We start from the raw sequence: 23021 nt of genomic DNA, 5'->3' as shown, positions 1-23021 counted from the left end.
ACGTGACCGCCCACACAGGTTTAACGTGACCGCCCACACAGGTTTAACGTGACCGCCCACACAGGTTTAACGTGACCGCCCACACAGGTTTAACGTGACCGCCCACACAGGTTTAACGTGACCGCCCACACAGGTTTAACGTGACCGCCCACACAGGTTTAACGTGACCGCCCACACAGGTTTAACGTGACCGCCCACACAGGTTTAACGTGACCGCCCACACAGGTTTAACGTGACCGCCCACACAGGTTTAACGTGACCGCCCACACAGGTTTAACGTGACCGCCCACACAGGTTTAACGTGACCGCCCACACAGGTTTAACGTGACCGCCCACACAGGTTTAACGTGACCGCCCACACAGGTTTAACGTGACCGCCCACACAGGTTTAACGTGACCGCCCACACAGGTTTAACGTGACCGCCCACACAGGTTTAACGTGACCGCCCACACAGGTTTAACGTGACCGCCCACACAGGTTTAACGTGACCGCCCACACAGGTTTAACGTGACCGCCCACACAGGTTTAACGTGACCGCCCACACAGGTTTAACGTGACCGCCCACACAGGTTTAACGTGACCGCCCACACAGGTTTAACGTGACCGCCCACACAGGTTTAACGTGACCGCCCACACAGGTTTAACGTGACCGCCCACACAGGTTTAACGTGACCGCCCACACAGGTTTAACGTGACCGCCCACACAGGTTTAACGTGACCGCCCACACAGGTTTAACGTGACCGCCCACACAGGTTTAACGTGACCGCCCACACAGGTTTAACGTGACCGCCCACACAGGTTTAACGTGACCGCCCACACAGGTTTAACGTGACCGCCCACAGGTTTAACGTGACCGCCCACACAGGTTTAACGTGACCGCCCACACAGGTTTAACGTGACCGCCCACACAGGTTTAACGTGACCGCCCACACAGGTTTAACGTGACCGCCCACACAGGTTTAACGTGACCGCCCACACAGGTTTAACGTGACCGCCCACACAGGTTTAACGTGACCGCCCACACAGGTTTAACGTGACCGCCCACACAGGTTTAACGTGACCGCCCACACAGGTTTAACGTGACCGCCCACACAGGTTTAACGTGACCGCCCACACAGGTTTAACGTGACCGCCCACACAGGTTTAACGTGACCGCCCACACAGGTTTAACGTGACCGCCCACACAGGTTTAACGTGACCGCCCACACAGGTTTAACGTGACCTCACACACAGGTTTAACGTGACCTCACACACAGGTTTAACGTGACCTCACACACAGGTTTAACGTGACCTCACACACAGGTTTAACGTGACCTCACACACAGGTTTAACGTGACCTCACACACAGGTTTAACGTGACCTCACACACAGGTTTAACGTGACCTCACACACAGGTTTAACGTGACCTCACACACAGGTTTAACGTGACCTCACACACAGGTTTAACGTGACCTCACACACAGGTTTAACGTGACCTCCTCGCATTCCATTAAAAAAAAGGCTTTCTTATTCTTTCACAGGATTCAGGTGTTACTGGCTAGGCCATGTCTAACTGCCCCTCGAGAAGGTGGTGAGCTGCCTTCTTGAATCAATGCAGTCTCGTCAGGTATAGGTACGCCCACTGTTCCAGGATTTCGATCCAGCCACACTGAGGGAACGGCTGATATATTTCCAAATCAGGATGGTGAGCGACTCAAAGGAAACATCCAACTGGTGGTTCTCAGGTATCTGCTGCTCTTGTCCATCCAGATGGGAACAGTTGTAGGTTTGGAAGGTGCTGCCGAAGGAGCCTTGTTGAGTTCCTGCAGTGCATCTTGTAGACGGTACACACGGCTGCCACTGTGGTGGAGGGAGCAAATGTTTTTGGAAGGGGTACCAATCAAATGAGCTGCTTTGCATGGATGGGACCTGGGTTCAATTGCGGCCTTGGGTCACTGTCTGTGCGGAGTCTGCACGTTCTCCCAGTGTCTGCGTGGGTTTCCTCCGGGTGCTCCGGTTTCCTCCCACAAGTCCCGAAAGACGTGCTGTTCGGTAATTTGGACATTCTGAATTCTCCCTCTGTGTACCCGAACAGGCACCGGAATGTGGCGACGAAGGGCTTTTCACAGTAACCTCATTACAGTGTTAATGTACGTCTACTTGCGACAATAAAGCTTATTATTACGACGCACCAACCAACATCAAGCCTGCTCCTAGAAATTAACCCTTCGAGTGGCGTTCGTGAGCTGTACTAGAACCAAATGAGACCACCCCAACCATAGTCCAGGTCTCCTCCCACCTTTACCGAGACCCGCAAACAACGTGTGTTGCGCACCACCCCACCCACCCACCGCCACCACCTACTCCCCCCTCACTTTACCTAGATATGGTGAGGCCGCCGGGCAAGGCAGGAGCTCGTTCTCACCGCCCAGAGGCCTGGTGATGAGGCTGAGGTTCAAGTAAACATCACCAGCCCTCGAGGCGTTGGAGTGAAGGCCTGTCGGCGAGATCCCTCCTTTCCACAGGATCCCAATGAGGTAGGCCACTCTGCGACGGGAGCCTTCGCGGTACATCAGCACTATGACCATGAGCTGCACGCAGATCAGGAGGGCGAGGTAGCGTGCTTTGGCCGACACCTTCATCGGCATGGTACAGTCCCGATTATCTGCAGGAGCGCGCGAGGCAGAAAACGGTCCTTCCTCTCGCAGGTCGGGCGCTTTGCGGCGATCCTTCTTCAGCAGACCATCGCTCGCCCAGCAGTTCCCATCACCTCCCACCTCCAGAAGCCCTCAAACGCCTTCTTGGCTACCAGAAGCAACGTTAAATAAAGTCAAAACCGGTCCCTCGAGTCGGATTGGCCAATGCCCACTTCTGTTAACAGTGACTACTCAAGGCAGCGGCACAGTGGTCTGGCTGATTGGCATTTAGCCACAGAGACAACAAAGGTGGTCTCGGAGCACATTTTGGTCAAGGCACAAGGGGATGAGGCATTTGATGGTATCACCAGACAGGATGGGCACTGCCTATGCAAACTGGAAACAGCTCGACAGGACCTGTGGAGGCAAAACAAAAGATTTTGGATGAGAGACAGTCAGCCCATTTCAATGGAGCCATTCTCTCCCACTGTACACAATCCCAATGGACCCAAACACCTTCCCATTCACTCCCACTGTACACAATCCCAATGGACCCAAACACCTTCCCATTCTTTCCCACTGTACTCAATCCCTATGGACCCAAACACTTTCCCAGTCTCTCCCACTGTACACAATCCCAATGGACCCAAACCCCTTCCCGTTCTCTCCCATTGTACACAATCCCAATGGACCCAAACCCCTTCCCATTCTCTCCCACTGTACACAATCCCAATGGACCCAAACACCTTCCCATTCTCTCACACTGTACACCAGCCCAATGGACCCAAACACCTTTCCATTCTCTCCCATTGCACACAATCCCAATGGACCCAAACACCTTTCCATTCTCTCCCATTGTACACAATCCCAATGGACCCAAACACCTTTCCATTCTCTCCCATTGTACACAATCCCAATGGACCCAAACACCTTTCCATTCTCTCCCATTGTACACAATCCCAATGGATCCAAACAGGTTCCCATTCTCTCCCATTGTACACAATCCCAATGGACCCAAACAGGTTCCCATTCTCTCCCACTGTACAAAATCCCAATGGACCCAAATGTTAAGTAATGGGTTAAGAGACATTGCAATTAGTTGTCTCATTTATGTTAAGTATCCATTAATTGACATTGATTATGTAAAGGGGCTTCAGGTGGCCTCTGCCAGGTGATGTATAGTGAGAGATTTGTGTAAAGGCTGTTGGAAGGAAATAAATGTGTTTGTGAAAAAGGAACAGAACTTTAGACTCTTCATATCACAGCAACTAAAACGACCAACACCAACACCTTCCCATTCTCTCCCACTGTACACAATCCCAATGGACCCAAACACCTTCCCGTTCTCTCCCATTGTACACAATCCCAATGGACCCAATCACCTTCCCATTCACTCCCACTGTACACAATCCCAATGGACCCAAACACCTTCCCATTCACTCCCACTGTACACAATCCCAATGGACCCAAACACCTTCCCATTCACTCCCACTGTACACAATCCCAATGGACCCAATCACCTTCCCATTCACTCCCACTGTACACAATCCCAATGGACCCAAACACCTTCCCATTCACTCCCACTGTACACAATCCCAATGGACCCAAACACCTTCCCATTCACTCCCACTGTACACAATCCCAATGGACCCAATCACCTTCCCATTCACTCCCACTGTACACAATCCCAATGGACCCAAACCCCTTCCCATTCACTCCCACTGTACACAATCCCAATGGACCCAAATCCCTTCCCATTCACTCCCACTGTACACAATCCCAATGGACCCAAATCCCTTCCCATTCACTCCCACTGTATGGATCCAAATCCCTTCCCATTCACTCCCACCGAAAAAAATCGCAATGGATCCAAACCCCTACCCGTTCACTCCCATTCGACACAATCTCAGTGGACCCAAACCCCTTCCCATTCACGCTCAAAGTACACCATCGCAATGGACCCCAACCCTTTCTCGCTCATTCCCATTGTACACCATCGTAATGGACCAATGGGTGGAGGGTTAAGTTCACACTATAATTCTTTTATAAAATATATACCCTCCCAACTGACGTACATATATATATATACGACTATAAAATGACTGATGCCATGACTGGCTCTGACTCAAACAAAGGGAACTTCCAGGCATTCTGAACAGCTGGCACCTCGTTACCTCTAAAGAAGTATTAATTCCCCCGTGATTGCAGAGACCAAATAGCCTGGTTCTCATGTACACTATTTGAGATGAGGAGGTGGTGGTGTTCCCAGGTATCTGCTGCCTTTGTCCTTCTAGATGGTAGTTGTTATGGGTTTCGAAAGTTCTGACGAAGGAACCTTTGAGAGTTACTGCAATGCGCTTGCGTGCCAGATCACCGGCGCGCATGCGCAAAACTATGCACACGCGTGCCGATGATCGGGCCTGCACGCGCAGTGCAGCTGCTTTTTTTTTTTTTTTAACGGTCGCAGCCTTTTGTTTTACAAGTTTGGGGGGCTTGTATTCATTTAATTTTTACTTTTTTCATGTCTTTTATTCATTTCATTTTTTTAAAAATACAGGTTCGGGGAAGAAGGGGTTGATTTGATAAACTTTTACCAGAAACAAATGCAGAACTTTGGACAGATGGAGACGCCATACTTTCCGACATCGGAAGGCTTCACCTTCACCCAACAGGTTCCATTGGAGGAGTGTGTACGAGAGCCAAAGGGACCCAAAGCCATTTCCTCCATTTTTGTCACCAGCAAACAAGGTAAGAGAAAATGGTGGGTCGCGCAGGCCGGCCGGCGCGGGTCTCAAAGGATGGTCGGTTGGTAAAAATGGGTCCCTGGAAAAAAAGTTTGAAAAACACTGCTGTAGTTGGTACACATGGCTACCACTGTTCGTGGAAGAGGGAGCAATCAAGCGGGCTGCTTTGTCCTGGATGTTGTCGAGCTTGAGTGTTGTTGAAGCTGCAATCATTCAGGCGAGTGGGGAGTATTCCATTACCCTCCTGATTTGTGTTCGGTGTCAGGAGGTGAGCTACTCGCCGTAGGATTCCTAGCCTTTGACCTGCCCCGGTAGCCACAGTATTAACATGGCTAGTCCAGTTCAGCTTCTGATCAACGGTAACCCTCAGGATGTTGATTGTGGGGGATTCAGTGAAAGTAACACCATTGAATGACAAGGGGCATGTTTTGTTATGCTTCCTTTGTAACACAAGTGGCTTACTTGTGTTGCATTTGTCAAGGAAGGTCGAGACATGTAAATAACTTCAACTCATTTATTTACACTATGTACACTTTTATAACTTGAGTTCGACACACTGCTAATCCTATTGTAGTTACCTAACTCACTAACCAGCTGCTGTCTTCCACGTGGTGGGTGTAATATTGAATCAACCCTGTGCCTCTCCTCACTGACTGTCTCCACTGGCCAAAGGGGTGATCATGTGTGTGGTGTCCTTTATGCATGGGTTGGTGTAATGCCCCCCTGTGGTCGTGTCACCTCCTTGTGTATCGTGAATGTCCATTGGTCGTCTCCTATCTAACTTATCTATTGGCTGAGTGTGTGTTTGTGTGTGATGTTTCTGGTGCTCCCTCTAGTGTCTGTCTAGCTTACATGTATTTACAGTGATGCACATCACCACAGGGCAGTGGTTAGATCCTCTCTTGTAGAATTGCCTGGCACGTCTGTGGCGTGAATGTAAATTACCACTTGTCAGCCCAAGCCTGGATATTGTCCAGGTCTTGACCACGACAGGACACAACACTGCCATGGCAACCTCTGCAAGACGTGCCAGATCATCGACATGAATACCATGATTACACGGGAGAACGCCACCCACCAGGTACGTGGTACATACTCATGCGACTCGGCCAACGTGTTCTACCTCATTCACTGCATGAAAGGATGCCCCAAGGTGTGGTCCATTGGCGAGACCATGCAGATGCTGCAACAACGACTGAACGGACATTGCGTGACAATCACCAGGCAGGAATGTTCCCTTCCAGTCGGGGAACACTTCAGCAGTCAAGAGCATTCAGCCTCTGATCTTCGGGTAAGCGTTCTCCAAGGCGGCCTTCAGGACACACAACAATGCAGAATCGTCAAGCAGAAACTGATAGCCAAGTTCCGCACACATGAGTGCGGCCTCAACTGGGACCTTGGATTCATGTCGCATTACATTCATCCCACACCATCTGGCCTGGCGTGTGAAATCCGACCAACTGTCCTGGCTTGAGACAATTCACACCTCTTTAACCTGTGATTATCCCTCTCTCCAGTCGCTCCGTCTGGACCTGTAAAGGCTTAATTACCTGCAAAAACTCGCATTCAAAAGTGTTATGGGCCAGTGTTTAGAGAACCCCAAAGTGTATCGTGGCGTTCACCTGACCCACAACTTTTAATAGATTGTGGTATGGGGAGCACACAACCCACTCTACAGGTGTGATACAGCAGAAATGGAAAAGTATTTTTTTTTTAAAGCAAAACAACGTTTATTCTATGAACTCAAATTAACTTTTGTAAAACATACAGTGAACATCTTAGCAACCATTAATTTAAATACAACCCCCGAAGAATACAATACGAAGTAATCCTTTAAGCTTTCCTTTTAACATCCATAAGACTCAAAACACCTTTTACCAGAAGCACATCAGGTTAAAGTCACTACTGTTATTAGTTTTCAATCACCAAGATCGATTTACAGTCTTTAAATTACAGAGAGAGACACAAATACACCTTCTGGCTGTGACTGCAGCTATCCAGCTCTGAAAACAAAACTAAAACACACCCTGCAGCAAACAGCCTAAAACTAAAGTAAAAAGTTGACAGACTGCCCAGCTCCATCCACTCTCTGACATCACTGCAGTAATAAACACCCATTTCTTAAAGGTACTCTCACATGACACCTCCCCGCCCCCCAAAAAATAAACCATCAGCTTCAAGATGGTTTCATTTTTCACCTTTTCACTATCCTTTAAGAAATGCACACAGTAAATATACTTTTCCATTTCAAAAAAACAACACGCGCAAACAGGCATAATAATATAGTCCATTTGTTTTTGTTTTTCTTCCTCCAACCGAAATCCGTTTCGATTGACAGTCTCTTTGAACACAAAGATCTCTGCACGATCCGTCCATTTCTCTATGCCTCGGCATTTCTCTTTAAAGTCATATACTTTCGTTCAATCTGATCACAAGAGTCCCTTGCAATTCTCCAACACAGGAGCATTGGTTATCGCAGCCTTCAGGCAGTCAAATGGTTGAAAGTCCGCTGTCCATTGAAATTTTCGACGTTTCTTCAGCAAGTCCATCAGTGGAGTAATCAGGCCACAAAACATTTGCACAAATGTTCGATCAAATCCACTCATGCCAAGAAATCGCATTATTTCCCTTTGACTTGAGGGTATCGGAAACTCCTCAAGGAAAGTGATTCGGGCTTCTCCAAATTCACTTTTGGCTTGGTTTATTACCAAACCCGCCTCCTGAAGTCGATCGAATAACTCCATCAGATGTTTTAAATGTTCTTTCCATGTCTGGCTGAAAATTACCAGATCGTCGATGTATACCGCACAATTGGGTAATCCTGAAACCATTTTGTTAGTTAATCGTTAAAATGTGGCTGGGGCATTTTTCATGTGAATTGGCATATACCATCTGTAGTCACAAAAGCTGAAATCTCCTTCGCCCTTTCGGATAAAGGTACCTGCCTTTAAGTAAATCCAGTTTGGAAATAAAAACTAATTGTCCCACTTTCTCAATGCAATCCTCCAAACATGGGATAGGGTAAGAGTCCGCTCTTGTAACTGCATTAACCTTTCTATAGTCCACACACAACCGTTGGGTACCGTCTGGTTTAGGTACCATCACTATGGGTGAGCTCCATTGGCTGCAACCCACTTCAAATATGCCATTTTTAAGCATACTCTCAATCTCTTTGTTAACCTGTGCCAATTTTAAAGGGTCAAGTCTGTATGGATGTTGTTTGATTGGAACAGCATTTCCCAGAACTACATCATGTATAGCCATTTTAGTACTTCCTAATTTAGCTCTACAAACCTGCCCATGTGATATCAATAACTTTTTCAGGTCAGTCCGTTTTTCCTCTGGAAGGTAACTCAACAATTTATCCCAATTTTTAAGAACATCCTCATTTTCCAATTTAATTTGAGGTATGTCAAATTCACAGTCATCTGGATTTGGTTTGTCACTTTGAGGTAGAATCATTAAAACCTCCTTTTTCTCTCCTTCCCTTTCAAAGTACCTTTTAAGCATATTTGCATGACACACTCGGTGAGTCTTCCTTCTATCTGGTGTTTTTACACATAATTCACCTCACTTAATTTCCTTTCAATCGGATAAGCTCCACAAGACCTTGCTTTTAAAGATACACCTACCACTGGTAACACTAAAAAACCAAGCTTTTAAAGGTTCACCTACCACTGGTAACAACACTAAAACTTTAAGGATTTCTTGTCCGCTACCCGTTTCATCACATTTTGTGCAACTTGTAAATGTTGTCTAGCCAATTCACCTGCTCTATTTAATCGTTCCCTAAAATTTGACACTTAATCCAATAATGTAATTTCCAATTTCTCACTCACCAATTTTTCCTTAATCAATTGAAGTGGTCCTCTTACCTCATGACCAAAAAATAGCTCAAAAGGACTAAATTAGGTTGATTCATTCGGTGCATCCCTAATTGCAAACAGTACGAATGGAATTCCTTTATCCAAATCCTCTGGATAATCTTGACAATAAGTCCTCAACATAGTCTTTAATGTCTGATGCCACCTTTCTAATGCTCCCTGCGATTCTGGATGATACACAGTTGATTTCAATTATTTTATTCCTAAGCTATCCATAACTTCTTTGAATAACCTAGAGGTAAAATTTGATCCTTGATGCGATTGTATTTCTGTGGGTAGTCCATATCCAGTAAAGAATTTAAGTAACTCTTCCACAATCTTTTAACTGTAACATTACGTACTGGAATGGCCTCTGGAAACCGAGTAGACACATCCATTATCGTCAAAAGATATTGATTCCCACTTTAGGAAGCAGTCCTACGCAATCAATTAGGACCCTTGTAAAAGGTTCCTCAAATGCTGGAATGGGTATTAAGGGCGCTGGTTTTATCACTGCTTGAGGTTTCCGTATCACTTGACATGTGTCACATGATTGACAAAATTTAACTACATCTTTATGTAGTCCAGGCCAATAAAAATGTTTCTGGATTTTAGGTTGAGTTTTCATCATTACCAAATGGCCTCCCACTGGTACCTCATGTGCAACTCGCAACACCTCCTTTCTATAGCCTACCGGCAATACTACTTGATGAACTTCTGCCCACTTCTCATCTTCCTGCATATGTAAAGGTCTCCATTTTCTCATAAAACCATCACTTTTACGGTTATAACACTCTGGTATACACACATTCCTCTTCCGTGTATGCTTTCTGATACAACAAAAAGATGTAGAAACGGATGTAACTCCCCCAATTTTCCTGAACTAAAAATATCCGCCTCATCCTCCACCTGTTCTTGTTCTTTTTCAACCATCTGATCAAAAATTGTTTCTGATAATTGCACTTCAACATCATCTTCACTCTTTGATTTCTCCTCTTGTCGTAATCTGTGATCTTGCGACCTTGTTACCACACAATCCGGAAAAATCCCAGGATATTCATCCTTCAACACGTCAGTTGTCTGATTTTCCACTAGCTTCTCAACCACAGTAGGCATTAGTCCCACATGCGATCCAGCTATATCATTACCCAAGATAAACTGTATTCCTGGACAAGGTAGTTTCTCCATTACTCCTACTACCACTTCACCACTCTTCACTGGACTTTCCAACCTTACCTTATATAATGGAACGCTACTCCTCTCACCCTGAATTCCACATATCACCACCTTTTCTGGCAACTTTCTTCCCAAACTACATAACTCCTCATCTCTTACCATTAAAGATTCACTATCTCCCGTATCTCTTAAAATTGTGACTTCTTTACCTGCTCCTCCTGTTACACGAGTAAACTTTACCCACACAAGTAACTTCTATAAAGAGATCTGGCACCTTCTTATCAATCACCTCTTGATCCGGCTGTACAATCTTTTGCACCTTCTTAGCTTCACTTGGGCTTTCCTTCACCAGTTTAACAAACCCTACTGTCTTATCCTGTTTTACAACATCAGCCTTCCCAGTGCTTTTCTTCAACCACCAACATATGGCCTAGTTTATTAGAGTGAAAATATTTGAAACTTTTTCATTCCTTTTCCACCCTCCTGATTTTTTTTTTTTTAAATCTGAGGTACACTCTCCTTATTATGTCCCATCAGATCACCTTTACCTTTACCACTTGAGTATTTCTCATGTCCCCAGTTTCTATCCCTCACCGGCTGAATCTGATGTCTGAAACCAAGCTTTGATTTATGAACTAATTCATATTCATCTGCCATTTCTGCTGCTAATCTCACAGTTTTAACCCTCTGTTCTGCCACACGAGTTCTCACTACATCAGGAAATGAATTTTTAAACTCCTCCAAAAGTATAGTTACTCGGAGAGCTTCATACGTTTGGTCTATTTTCAAAGCCCTTATCCACATATCAAAATTACTCTGTTTGAGCCTTTCAAACTCCATGTATGTTTGACCAAATACTTTCCTTAAATTTCTAAACCTTTGTCTGCAAGCTTCAGGCATTAGTTCATATGCACTTAAAATTGATTTTTTTAACCTCGTCATATGACCGAGATATCTCCTCCGGTAGTGATGTAAACACTTCACTGGCCCTACCTACCAGGTTTGTTTGAATCAGTAATACCCACATCTCCTGTGGCCATTTCATTTGTTTAGCTACCTTCTCAAATGAAATGAAAAAGGCTTCCATCTCCTTCTCGTCAAACCTTGGCAATGCTTGGACATATTTAAATAGATCCCCACCAAGCCTTCGACTGTGACGCTCTTTCTCACTATCCTCATCACCATCAACCAACTCTACGTTTCCCTTTACGTCTGCCAATTTTAACTGACTGGCATGTTTCATGGCCATTTTCTGAAGTTCAAACTCGCTCTCTTTATCTTTTCCCCTGATCTGTATCTCCTTCATTTTGTTCTGCTTGGGCTGTTCCTTCGGTTTTCCTTGCTTCTCTCTCTTTCTTTTTCCTCTCTCTCTCTTTCGTATTCAAGCTGCTTTAATTCTTTCTCATGTTCCATTTGTTTAAGTTGTAACTGAATTTTTGCCATTTCCAATGAGTCAAACTCTATCACAGGCAACTGTAAATGCTTAGCCACCGCCATAATTACCTCACCTTTTTGCATTTTGTCAGGTAATGTTTTTGCCAAATCTATCAGTCTGCTTTTAGTCTCTGTCCGTAGGGCACTGCGTGTGACCGTCTCCACCCCCAAAAACTTCTGAGCCTCTGAAAGAGCCATTGTCCACAACACACTCCCGACTTAAAATAAATACCACACCTGAAAAGCAACCACAATATGCTCACCCCTCACTGTCTTTAAGTTCACTAAGCCAATCCAATAGATAGACTTTTATCCCAGACGAGCCACCAATTTGTTATGGGCCAGGGTTTAGAGAACCGCTAAGTGTATCACGGAGTTCACCTGACCCACAACTTTTAATAGATTGTGGTATGGGGAGCACAGGGCCCACTCTACAGGTGTGGTACAGCAGAAATGGAAAAGTATTTTTTAAAGCAAAACAATGTTTCTTCTATGAACTCAAGTTAACCTTTTTAAAACATAGAGTGAACATCTTAGCAACCATTAATTCAAATACAACCCCCAAAGAATACAACACCAAGTAATCCTTTAAGCTTTCCTTTTAACATCCATAAGATTTCAAATGCCTTTTATCAGAAGCACTTCAGATTAAAGTCACTACAGTTATTACTTTTCAATCACCAGGATCGATTTACAGTCTTTAGATTACAGAGAGAGACTCTAATACACCTTCTGGCTGTGACTGCAGCTATCCAGCTCTGAAAACGAAACTAAAACACACCCTGCAGCAAACAGCCTAAAACGAAAGTAAAAAGCTGTCAGACAGCCCAGCTCGAACCACTCTCTGACATCACTGCAGTAATAAGCACCCATTTCTTAAAGGTACTCTCACTACAGATATTTATATACGCACCCATTTATAAACACCCATTTCTTAAAAGGTACTCTCACTACAGATATTTATATACACACCCATTTATAAACACCCATTTCTTAAAGGTACTCTCACTACAGATATTTATATACACACCCATTTATAAACACCCATTTCTTAAAGGTACTCACATGACAAAGGTATCATCTTGCATCATTGGCTTTGTCTATATATGTGTTTGTGTAACCTCCCTTTTCACTCACCTGATGAAGGAGCTACGCTCCGCAAGCTAATGATTCCAAATAAACCAGTTGGACTTTAAGCTGGTGCTATAAGACGCATTATTGCTGCATTTGGACATGGACTGCTTCATTATCTGATGAGTCGTGAATAGTAAACATTGTAGTAGTAGTAGTCATCCGCAAATCTCCCCACTTCTGACTTTATGGTGGAAGACAGGTCGTTGATGAAGCAGCTGAAGATGGTTGGGCCTCGGACACTACCCGGAGGAACTCCTGCAGCGATGTCCTGTAGCTGAGATGATTTACCTCCAACCAGCTCAACCATCTTCTTTGGTGCCAGGTATGACTCCAACCAGCGGAGAGAGTTCTCCCTGATTCCCATTGACTCCAGGTTAGCAAGGGCCCCTTGATACCATACTTGGTTAAATGCTGCCTTGAAGTAAAGGGACGTTACGCCTGTTTCCTACGTTCCATTATGGAGCCATCAAACCAGCATGCAGGTGATTCACCGTCAACAGCTGCCGACAATGGTCCGAGCGAGCGAGCCGACAGTAACGAAAACCAGCTCACTGAATTCATTCATCTGCAATCACTTTGAAAGTCAAGCTGCCGTCTCATCTCCAGTTGCACAGTTCTGTACACGCCGAGATAACTTTCCAGGATTGACTTGATCCAGTCCCGACAGCGCCGAGGGAGTGCTGTGCTGTCGGAGGGCCAGCGTTGAGGGAACAGAGTGCTATGCTGTCGGAGGGCAAGCGCCGAGGGAGTGCTGTGCTGTCGCGGAGGGCCAGGGCCGAGGGAGTGCTGTGCTATCGGAGGGCCAGCGCCGAGGGAGTGCTGTGCTGTTGGAGGGCCAGCGTTGAGGGAACAGAGTGTTATGCTGTCGGAGGGCCAGCGCCGAGGGAGTGCTGTGCTGTCGGAGGGCCAGCGCCGAGGGAGTGCTGTGCTGTTGGAGGGCCAGCGTTGAGGGAACAGAGTGTTATGCTGTCGGAGGGCCAGCGCCGAGGGAGTGCTGTGCTATCGGAGGGCCAGCGCCGAGGGAGTGCTGTGCTGTTGGAGGGCCAGCGTTGAGGGAACAGAGTGTTATGCTGTCGGAGGGCCAGCGCCGAGGGAGTGCTGTGCTGTCGGAGGGCCAGCGCCGAGGGAGTGCTGTGCTGTCGGAGGGCCAGGGCTGAGGGAGTGCTGTGCTGTCGGAGGGCCAGCGCCGAGGGAGTGCTGTGCTGTCGGAGGGCCAGCGCCGAGGGAGTGCTGTGCTGTCGGAGGGCCAGCGCCGAGGGAGTGCTGTACTATCGGAGGGCCAGCGCTGAGGGGGTGCTGTGCTGTCGGAGGGCCAGCGTTGAGGGAACAGAATGCTATGCTGTCGGAAGGTCAGTGCCGAGGGAGTGCTGTGCTGTCGGAGGGCCAGCACCGAGGGAGTGCTGTGCTGTCGGAGGGCCAGCGCCGAGGGAGTGCTGTGCTGTCGGAGGGCCAGCGCCGAGGGAGTGCTGTGCTGTCGGAGGGCCAGCGTTGAGGGAACAGAATGCTGTGCTGTCGGAGGGCCAGCGCCGAGGGAGTGCTGTGCTGTCGGAGGGCCAGCACCGAGGGAGTGCTGTGCTGTCGGAGGGCCAGCGCCGAGGGAGTGCTGTGCTGTCGGAGGGCCAGCGCCGAGGGAGTGCTGTGCTGTCGGAGGGCCAGCGCCGAGGGAGCGCTGTGCTGTCGGAAGGTCAGCGCCGAGGGAGCGCTGTGCTGTCGGAAGGTCAGTGCCGAGGGAGTGCTGTGCTGTCGGAAGGTCAGTGCCGAGGGAGTGCTGTGCTATCGGAGGGCCAGCACCGAGGGAGCGCTGTGCTGTCGGAGGGCCAGCACCGAGGGAGTGCTGTGCTGTCGGAGGGCCAGCGCCGAGGGAGTGCGGTGCTGTCGGAGGGCCAGGGCTGAGGGAGTGCTGTGCTGTCGGAGGGCCAGCACCGAGGGAGTGCTGTGCTGTCGGAGGGCCAGCGCCGAGGGAGTGCTGTGCTGTCGGAGGGCCAGCGCCGAGGGAGTGCTGTGCTGTCGGAGGGCCAGCACCGAGGGAGTGCTGTGCTGTCGGAGGGCCAGCACCGAGGGAGTGCTGTGCTGTCGGAGGGCCAGCGCCGAGGGAGTGCTGTGCTATCGGAGGGTCAGTGCCGAGGGAGTGCTGTGCTGTCGGAAGGTCAGTGCCGAGGGAGTGCTGTGCTGTCGGAGGGTCAGTGCCGAGGGAGTGCTGTGCTATCGGAGGGCCAGCACCGAGGGAGTGCTGTGCTGTCGGAGGGCCAGCGCTGAGGGAGTGCTGTGCTGTCGGAGGGCCAGCACTGAGGGAGCGCTGTGCTGTCGGAGGGCCAGCACCGAGGGAGTGCTGTGCTGTCGGAGGGCCAGCACCGAGGGAGTGCTGTGCTGTCGGAGGGCCAGGGCTGAGGGGAGTGCTGGGCTGTCGGAGGGCCATTATTTGGAAGGATGGCTGGAGGGTCGTGGTTCGCCGAATTCTCCCCAGTGTCCTGGGAACAATATATATCCCTTACCAACATCACCATCATCACATTTCCTGCATTAAAACAGTGACATCACCTCAAAAAGAAACGTCACCGATTGCCTGTGAAAGACTTTGGTCCGTCGCAAGGAGCGAGTGGCGCCACAGGGATTGGGGCTGATATTTGGCTGCAAACAGAGGACCCGATGATCGATGTCTGGTATTTCTGGAATGGAGTCTCTCTCTCGCGCTGTACTATCTAATGTCTGAGGGAGACAGTGCTAATCTCACAGAGCCTTGCTGTTAAATTCACTTCCAGCGTAACCCAGTGCTAAAAGGAATCATTATCAGAATCATGTCCCAATGGTCAATCAATAGCTTACAAGATTAACCAGAGTCACTAACGGTTTCCCCTATTCATTCAGGGGCACACATCAACCATTTTGAATGAAATACACAGAGCGGACAGCACAGGAAGTGCCCATTCTGCCCAAGCAGAGCATGTCAGCAGTTACACCACATGTGAGCAGTCGGCCAGCTCTTCTGTAAGTAACAGAATGATAGGAATTCATATCCACAACCAACATTGCCCTTGGATGTTGTGACTTTCTAAAAGATAATCATCGGTGTCTTTGAATTCATTATTGAGATAAGGGTGTGAGGCTCAAGTCTGTCGTACAGAACACCTTTCTCATTCACATTCGAGGACATTGCAGAGACATGAGCTTTGGGTAATGGTATTCACTGGGTACAGGTTCCACACACACCGACTCTCACTGGAGTACAGGTTCCACACACACTGACTCTCACTGGGGTACGGGTTCCCCACACACTGACTCCTACAGTGACTTGTAACTCATCGACTAAGACACGTCAGGACGTCCTGAGGAAGACAGAAGTTTCAAAACCGGTTGAGCTCTGGAGATTGGGGCAGCACGGTAGCACAAGTGGATAGCACTGTGGCTGCACACATACCGCACTCTCTCCCCCCCTGCACACACACCCCACTCTCCCCCCCCCCACACACTCCCCACTCTCCCCCCCCCCCCACACACACCCTACTCTTTCCCCCCCCCCACACACACCCCACTCTCCCCCCCCCCAACACACACGCCCCACTCTTCCCCCCCCACACGCTCCTCTCTCCCTCCCCCCACACTCCACACACTCCACTCTCCCTCCCCCCACACACTCCACTCTCCCTCCACCACCCAAACGATCCACTCTCTCCTCCCCCCACACACATGCTCCACTCCCATCCCCCCCTCACTGGGGTACAGGTTCCACACACACCGACTCCTACAGTGACTTGTAACTCATCGACTAAGACACGTTGGGACTTCCTGAGGAAGGCAGAAGTTTCAAAACCGGTTGAGCTCTGGAGATTGGATGGGCGGGTTTTGGTCACTGAGCCAGATCCACCACACAGGGCAACAGTGATGTGGCCCCCTTCTCAATGCATCCCGCCCGACCCATCCACACACAAACGCTCTGCCCCCATTCTCCCCCCCACCCCCCCCCCCCCCCACACACACACGCCCCACTCTCACCACCCACACACACACCCCACTCTCTCTCCACCCCCCACGTCCCACTCTTCCCCCCCACACACACGCCCCAATCTCTTCCCCCCCCCCCACGCACACACGCCGCACTCTCTCCCCCCCACACACATGCCGCACTCTCTTCCCCCCCCACACACACGCCGCACTCTCTCCCCCCCACACACACGCCCCAATCTCTTCCCCCCCCCCACACACACACGCCCCACTCTCACCACCCACACACACGCCCCACTCTCTCTCCACCCCCCCACATCCCACTCTTCCCCCCACACACACGCCCCAATCTCTCCCCCCCCCCCACGCACACACGCCGCACTCTCTCCCCCCCACACACATGCCGCACTCTCTTCCCCCCCCACACACACGCCGCACTCTCTCCCCCCCCACACACACACGCCGCACTCTCTACCCCCCCCACACACACCGCACTCTCTTCCCCCCCCCCAAACACACACACCGCACTCTCCCCCCCACACACACACACCGCACTCTCTCCCCCCCCCCACACACACCCCGCACTCTCCCCCCCACACACACACCGCACTCTCCCCCCACACACACACCACTCCCCCCTCCCCCCACACACACACCACTCCCCCCCCCCCCCCCACACACACCCCACTCTTCCCCCCCACACACACCCCACTCTTCCCCCCCACACCCCACTCTTCCCCCCCACACCCCACTCTTCCCCCCACACCCCACTCTTCCCCCCACACCCCACTCTTCCCCCCCACACACACCCACTCTTCCCCCCCACACACACCCCACTCTTCCCCCCCACACAAACCCCACTCTTCCCCCCCACACAAACCCCACTCTCCCCCCCCCACACACCCCACTCTCTCCCCCCCCCCACACACCCCACTCTCCCCCCCCCACACACCCCACTCTCCCCCCCCACACACCCCACTCTCCCCCCCCCCACACACACCCCACTCTCCCCCCCCCCACACACACCCCACTCTCCCCCCCCCCACACACACCCCACTCTCCCCCCCCCCCACACACACCCCACTCTCCCCCCCCCCCCCCCCCACACACTCCTCCCCCCCCCCCCCCCCCCCACACGCTCCACTCTTCCCCCCCCCCACACGCTCCACTCTTCCCCGGCCCCCCCACACACGCTCCACTCTTTCCCCCCCCCCCCCATTCACTTGCTCCACTCCCCCCCCCCCCCTCACACACACGCTCCAGCCCAGATGTGAACCCAGATCCTCTGGCTCCAGCCACTCAGTTCTGGAGCAATTGGGGATGGGCAACAAATGGCACCCAGTGAGAGGGAGGCAGAATCACCCTCCATTATGTATCTCTGCTGGCTGAGCTGACTGTGTTGGACAGTCAGACACTTCAGGAAAAACCTTGCTATATCTCAGGCAGTCAGCTTTTTTAAAACGTCATTCACGGGATGTTGGCTGGGGCAGCGCGTATTGCCCATTCCCAAGGACATTTAAGTGTCAATCACATTGCTGTGGGTCTGGAGTCACATGTCGACCAGACCAGGTAAGGATGGCAGATTTCCTTCCCTAAAGGACATTAGTGAACCAGGCGGGTTTTTCCGACAATGGTTTTGTGGTCACCTTTTAATTCTATTTTTAAAAAACAAAATTTAACCAACTCCCAAGACGGGTCCTCAAGAGCACAACTCTGAGTCTTTAGATGACTAGTCCATCGAAAATATGCCTCCCATTGTGCGTGGGTCCTCACAGGCTTTTCATTCCTCCAGCACTTTCCCTCCGTGCCCCCCTCGGGATATCTTTCAGAGCCAATGAAGGACTTGTCTGAAGGGAGATCACAGCAGCAGCAATGTGATAATGACCTTGATTATTGGTTTTTATATAATGGTGTTATTTGAGGACAGTGCAGCGCTCCCTCAGTTACTGACCCACCCATTGGGAACGAGACACTCTGTCTGGCTTGGTGGTCATTATGAATTCAGTCAGGCAACTGTCGACATGATCGGCTTTTTTGTTTGCGGGGGACATCTAGTTTTCCTTTGCAGGCTGTTCCAAATTTTTTTTTTCCCCAGAACATTCCAGCATTCAGCGAGCTGTCTCTGCCAAGAGGTGATGCAGCCATGTCTCTGGAATCCATTTGATATATATTCACTTTGGCCAAGATACAGTGAAATACTGGACAACAATGAATCCCATCTGCAGGATTTACTCAGACATTTACTGGAGGAGATGTTTCTTGCTTAGGGGTTTATTGCCTACTCGAAGTCTTCAGAGCAGAATCTATCACCGGAGAGACTTCTGTTCAACAAAACTTATTTGTATATCGTGGCATTAGTGCGATAGAACATCCCAAGGCCTTTCACAGAGCGGTGGGCAACAACACGAGACATTGAGCCACATATGGCACTGTAAGCACAGATAGCCTGGAAAGAGCTTCGTCAAAGAGCTAGTTCTGAAGGAAGGCCATGGAGGGACTCGCTTAATCGGGAGCCAGCGCAGGTCAGCGAGCACAATGGGTGATAGGTGAATGGGACTCAACGACAGTCAAGTCAGACCTTCTGCATAAGCAAGCGTTAACCAGAACCGGGAAGAGAGGTTGAGCAGTTTAGGCCTATACGCTCGAGGGGAGATCAAATTGAGGTATAAAAGATGACAAACGGCACGGATCAAGTAGACGTGGAGCGGATGCTTCCTCTTGTGGGGAATTCTAGAACAAGAGGTCACAATCACAGGATAAGAAGCAGCACATTTAAAGCAGACATGAGGAGGGTCGTGAATCTGTGTAATTCGCTACCCCAGTGTGTGGTCGATGCTGGGACAGTGAGTAAGTTTAAGAAGGAGTTGTCAGATTTTTTTTATTGTAATGGATTGGAAGGTGGAGTTGAGGCCATGATCATGGAATTTACAATGCAGAAGGAGGCCATTCGGCCATCGAGTCTGGACCAGCCCTTGGAAAGAGCACCCTACTTACGCCCATACTTCCACCCTAGCCCCGTAACCCAGCAACCCCACCTCACCTTTTTGTGGACACGAAGGGCAATTCATCATGGCCAATCCATCTAAGCTGCACATCTCTGGACTGTAGGAGGAAACAGGAGCACCCGGAGGAAACCCACACAGACACGGGGAGAATTTGCAGACTCCGCACAGACAGTGACCCAAGCCAGGAATCGAACCGGGGACTCTGGTGCTGTGAAGCAACTGTGGTACCCACTGTGCTACAGTGCTGATGAGATCAGCCATGGTCGTATTGCATGGTGCAGCAGGCTTGAGAGACTAAATTGGCTGCTCCTGCTCCTAATGTTGTCAGAAAGAACTATTCTGACTACTTCCCCTTCCAGCTCTTGGTCTGTAGCCCTGTAGGTAACAGCACCTCAAGCACAAATCTAGTGTTCTTGATTAACAAGGGGATTTCTTGTTTAATAAGGGGATCAGGGGTTACAGGGAAAAGGCAGAAGAATGGAGATGAGGAACATATCACCCATGATCAAATGGCGGAACAGACTCGAAGGGCCGAATGCCTAATTCTGCTCCATATTTTATGGTCTTATGGAATGGCAGCAGGCCATTCAACCCCTCGAGTCCACTCCGCCATTCAATACGACCATGGCTGATCTCCTCTCTGCCTCAACCACGCCACCCTGCCCATTTCTCTACAACCCATCAACCCTCAACTCAACAAAAATCTGTCCATCTATTCCTTAAATGTACTCAATGTGTGGCCATCCACCACACTCTGGGCTAATGAATTTAACAAATTCAAAACCCTTTGGGGGATGTAATTTCTCCTCATCTCTGTTTCAGAACTGCTACCTCTTACACGAAAACGGTGACCTCTCGTTCTAGAATGCCCCACACGAGGAAGCATCCGCTCCACGTCTACTTTATCCGTGCCGTTTGCGTGACAGACCAACCGGGATTCCCCATCAGTTTGGGCTGAGGCAGTTCCTAGGAAATTAAGCAGGGGGACCAGGCGGAAAGATGTTATATTTTTCCTCAATCTCCTGGAATTGGCTGAAAGCAAACTACTTAAATACAATCTGACAAGCACCCCTGCCCACCAGACACTTCACAAGAACGGTATGAAACAAGGTACGACACCATGCCACAGAAGGAGCCATGAGGTCAGTGGAAGGTTAAGAGCAGAGGGTTCCGACAGTGCAGAAGGAGGCCATTTGCTCCATTGTGTCTGCACCTGAAAAAGGGGAAACGTGAGGCACGGGGTTTGGGGGGGGGGGGGGGGGGGGTGGGCTTTCCAGAGCTTCAGGCATGGATTACTGAAGGCACGGTTGCCAACTGGCAAAGCTCAAGAGGACAGAATCGGGAGGGAGGGTCATGGGACGGGAGGAAGTAATAGAGAGGGGGTGCGGCAGGAATGAAAGGGTGAACCAGAAGTTGCTGCACGATCTCGCAACGAGCTGTCTTCTTTTTTTAAAAGATTCTTCATGATGGTTTACCGGCATAAACGGGATTTTCTACGAGGTTTGTAGAAATGGACACTCAGCTCCTTTTGCAACAGTCAGCTTTACATCCAGCAGTTCATAGAGATTTACGGGGCAGACATCCTACAATCTCTGGCATAACAGACACTCGCTACCAGGAAATTCCCTCCCTCTCTGACATGCATTGTTACACCTTATTGGCTGGTGTTCAAGTGTCTTCTTATGGCGCGCAATTGTGCAACAAGTGAGGTCTAATATTCACAATCTCATCCAACCCGCATTAACTCAAACTGGCTCTAAGTCAGCCTTTGAATCAGGGAGGGGAGTCAGCTGTTTTCAGTATCATTCCTGGAAGTTGTCCCATTTTGATTTGGAAACAGGTGATAAGCTGCTCAGCAAGTTGAGGCAGCACAAAATCAGCAGCACGTGTTCCTTCCTCATCGCTGTGTTCATCAGAGCAGGTCAGAGCCGCAACTTGGCAATCCGAGATAAATCTGTTTGTGGGACACTGGAGCAGGAATGTGGGCAGCTCAGTGCAGCACATCTCACCTCGTAGTGTAGCCACCTGAGTTGGCCAATTCCCGACGTAAAATGGAGAACAGCAAAGGCTGAAGGAAATTCAGCCAACACAGGCAAAAAACTAACAGGTGCAAGTTTACTGTGTATTAGACGCTGCAAAAGCCCAGACAGCATCGATACCAGCAGCCATCAGCATAATAATGTAGCAGCCATCTACATACGAATGAGCGATCGCCGGAAACAATCGAAACATTTGGGATAAACAAGGCCAAGCCAGACTCCTCGGCGCCAGCAGGAGCCAACACAAAAGAGGTTAACGGACACCTAAAGACCGCCCATCGATCAAAGAACCGTTCCAGTATTGGAGAAATCGAACCAAGCGATTGGAACAAAGTCCAATCACTTGAAACCAGATACGGGGTTCGTCCCGAAAGGTGGGAAGCCCCTGGGGACTATAAAGTAAAGACCCCAAGTTCAAATTCGTCCTTCTTGACAGGGTCACTCAGCAACGCGAAGCAACCCCTGAGAGTGACCTGTCCAGCTGCCTCCAAAGAATGCAAGTCTCAAGTCAACGCTCGCTATGAGATAGGCGCTCCTAGCTACCAGTCCATACTGGCTTTGAATCCCACAGACTCAGAACCCCAAACGAAAGGCCATTTGTTCCCTGAGCTGGTGGACCAGTCCAAAGCTAAGTATTGGCCTGTTAGTGATAGAAATAGCTTAGAAAGTAGAGTTTATGCATGAGTAGCGATTTACTGTGTATAATAAATGTGCTTTGATTTGAATCTTACTAATTGGTGTATTGAGTTATTGATCATTACTTGAACTTAAACCTCGTGGCGGTATCATAAAGATACCTGGCGATTCCAGAGCAAAGGGGAGAAAACAGAGCCAATTGAACCAACCAAAAGTTAGCAACAGTCCCCCAGGTGGGGGGTTCTGTATCCACGAACTTCGCCCAAGTGGGAAAAGGGAATGGGAATCATTCAGCGTGACGTTTGGGCAGCTGCGACGGGCTGCACATGGGTCGCTGGGCAGAACAGGGGCACATTGGGGTTAACGTTGCTGCCTCACAGCGCCAGGGACCTGGGTTCAATTCCGACCTCGGCTGGACTGTCTGCGTGGGTTTA

At 49.5% G+C, this 23021-nt stretch overlaps 1 protein-coding gene across 3 annotated transcripts in view; it reads right to left on the bottom strand.

Moving 5' to 3' along the window:
* LOC140386503 (beta-1,4-galactosyltransferase 3) overlaps positions 1 to 23021 on the bottom strand; it is a 48322-nt gene that overhangs the window by 16859 nt on the left and 8442 nt on the right. For all 3 annotated transcript variants that reach the window (XM_072468894.1, XM_072468896.1, XM_072468895.1), the window contains exon 2: positions 2362 to 3034. In XM_072468894.1, the coding sequence (XP_072324995.1) occupies positions 2362 to 2629 (268 nt within the window). In that variant the 5' untranslated portion in view covers positions 2630 to 3034. The remainder of the gene's footprint in view (positions 1 to 2361; positions 3035 to 23021) is intronic.

Source organism: Scyliorhinus torazame, chromosome 12, assembly GCF_047496885.1.
Source record: "Scyliorhinus torazame isolate Kashiwa2021f chromosome 12, sScyTor2.1, whole genome shotgun sequence".
NCBI lineage: Eukaryota > Metazoa > Chordata > Chondrichthyes > Carcharhiniformes > Scyliorhinidae > Scyliorhinus > Scyliorhinus torazame.
This window is presented reverse-complemented; position numbering and strand designations above follow the sequence as displayed.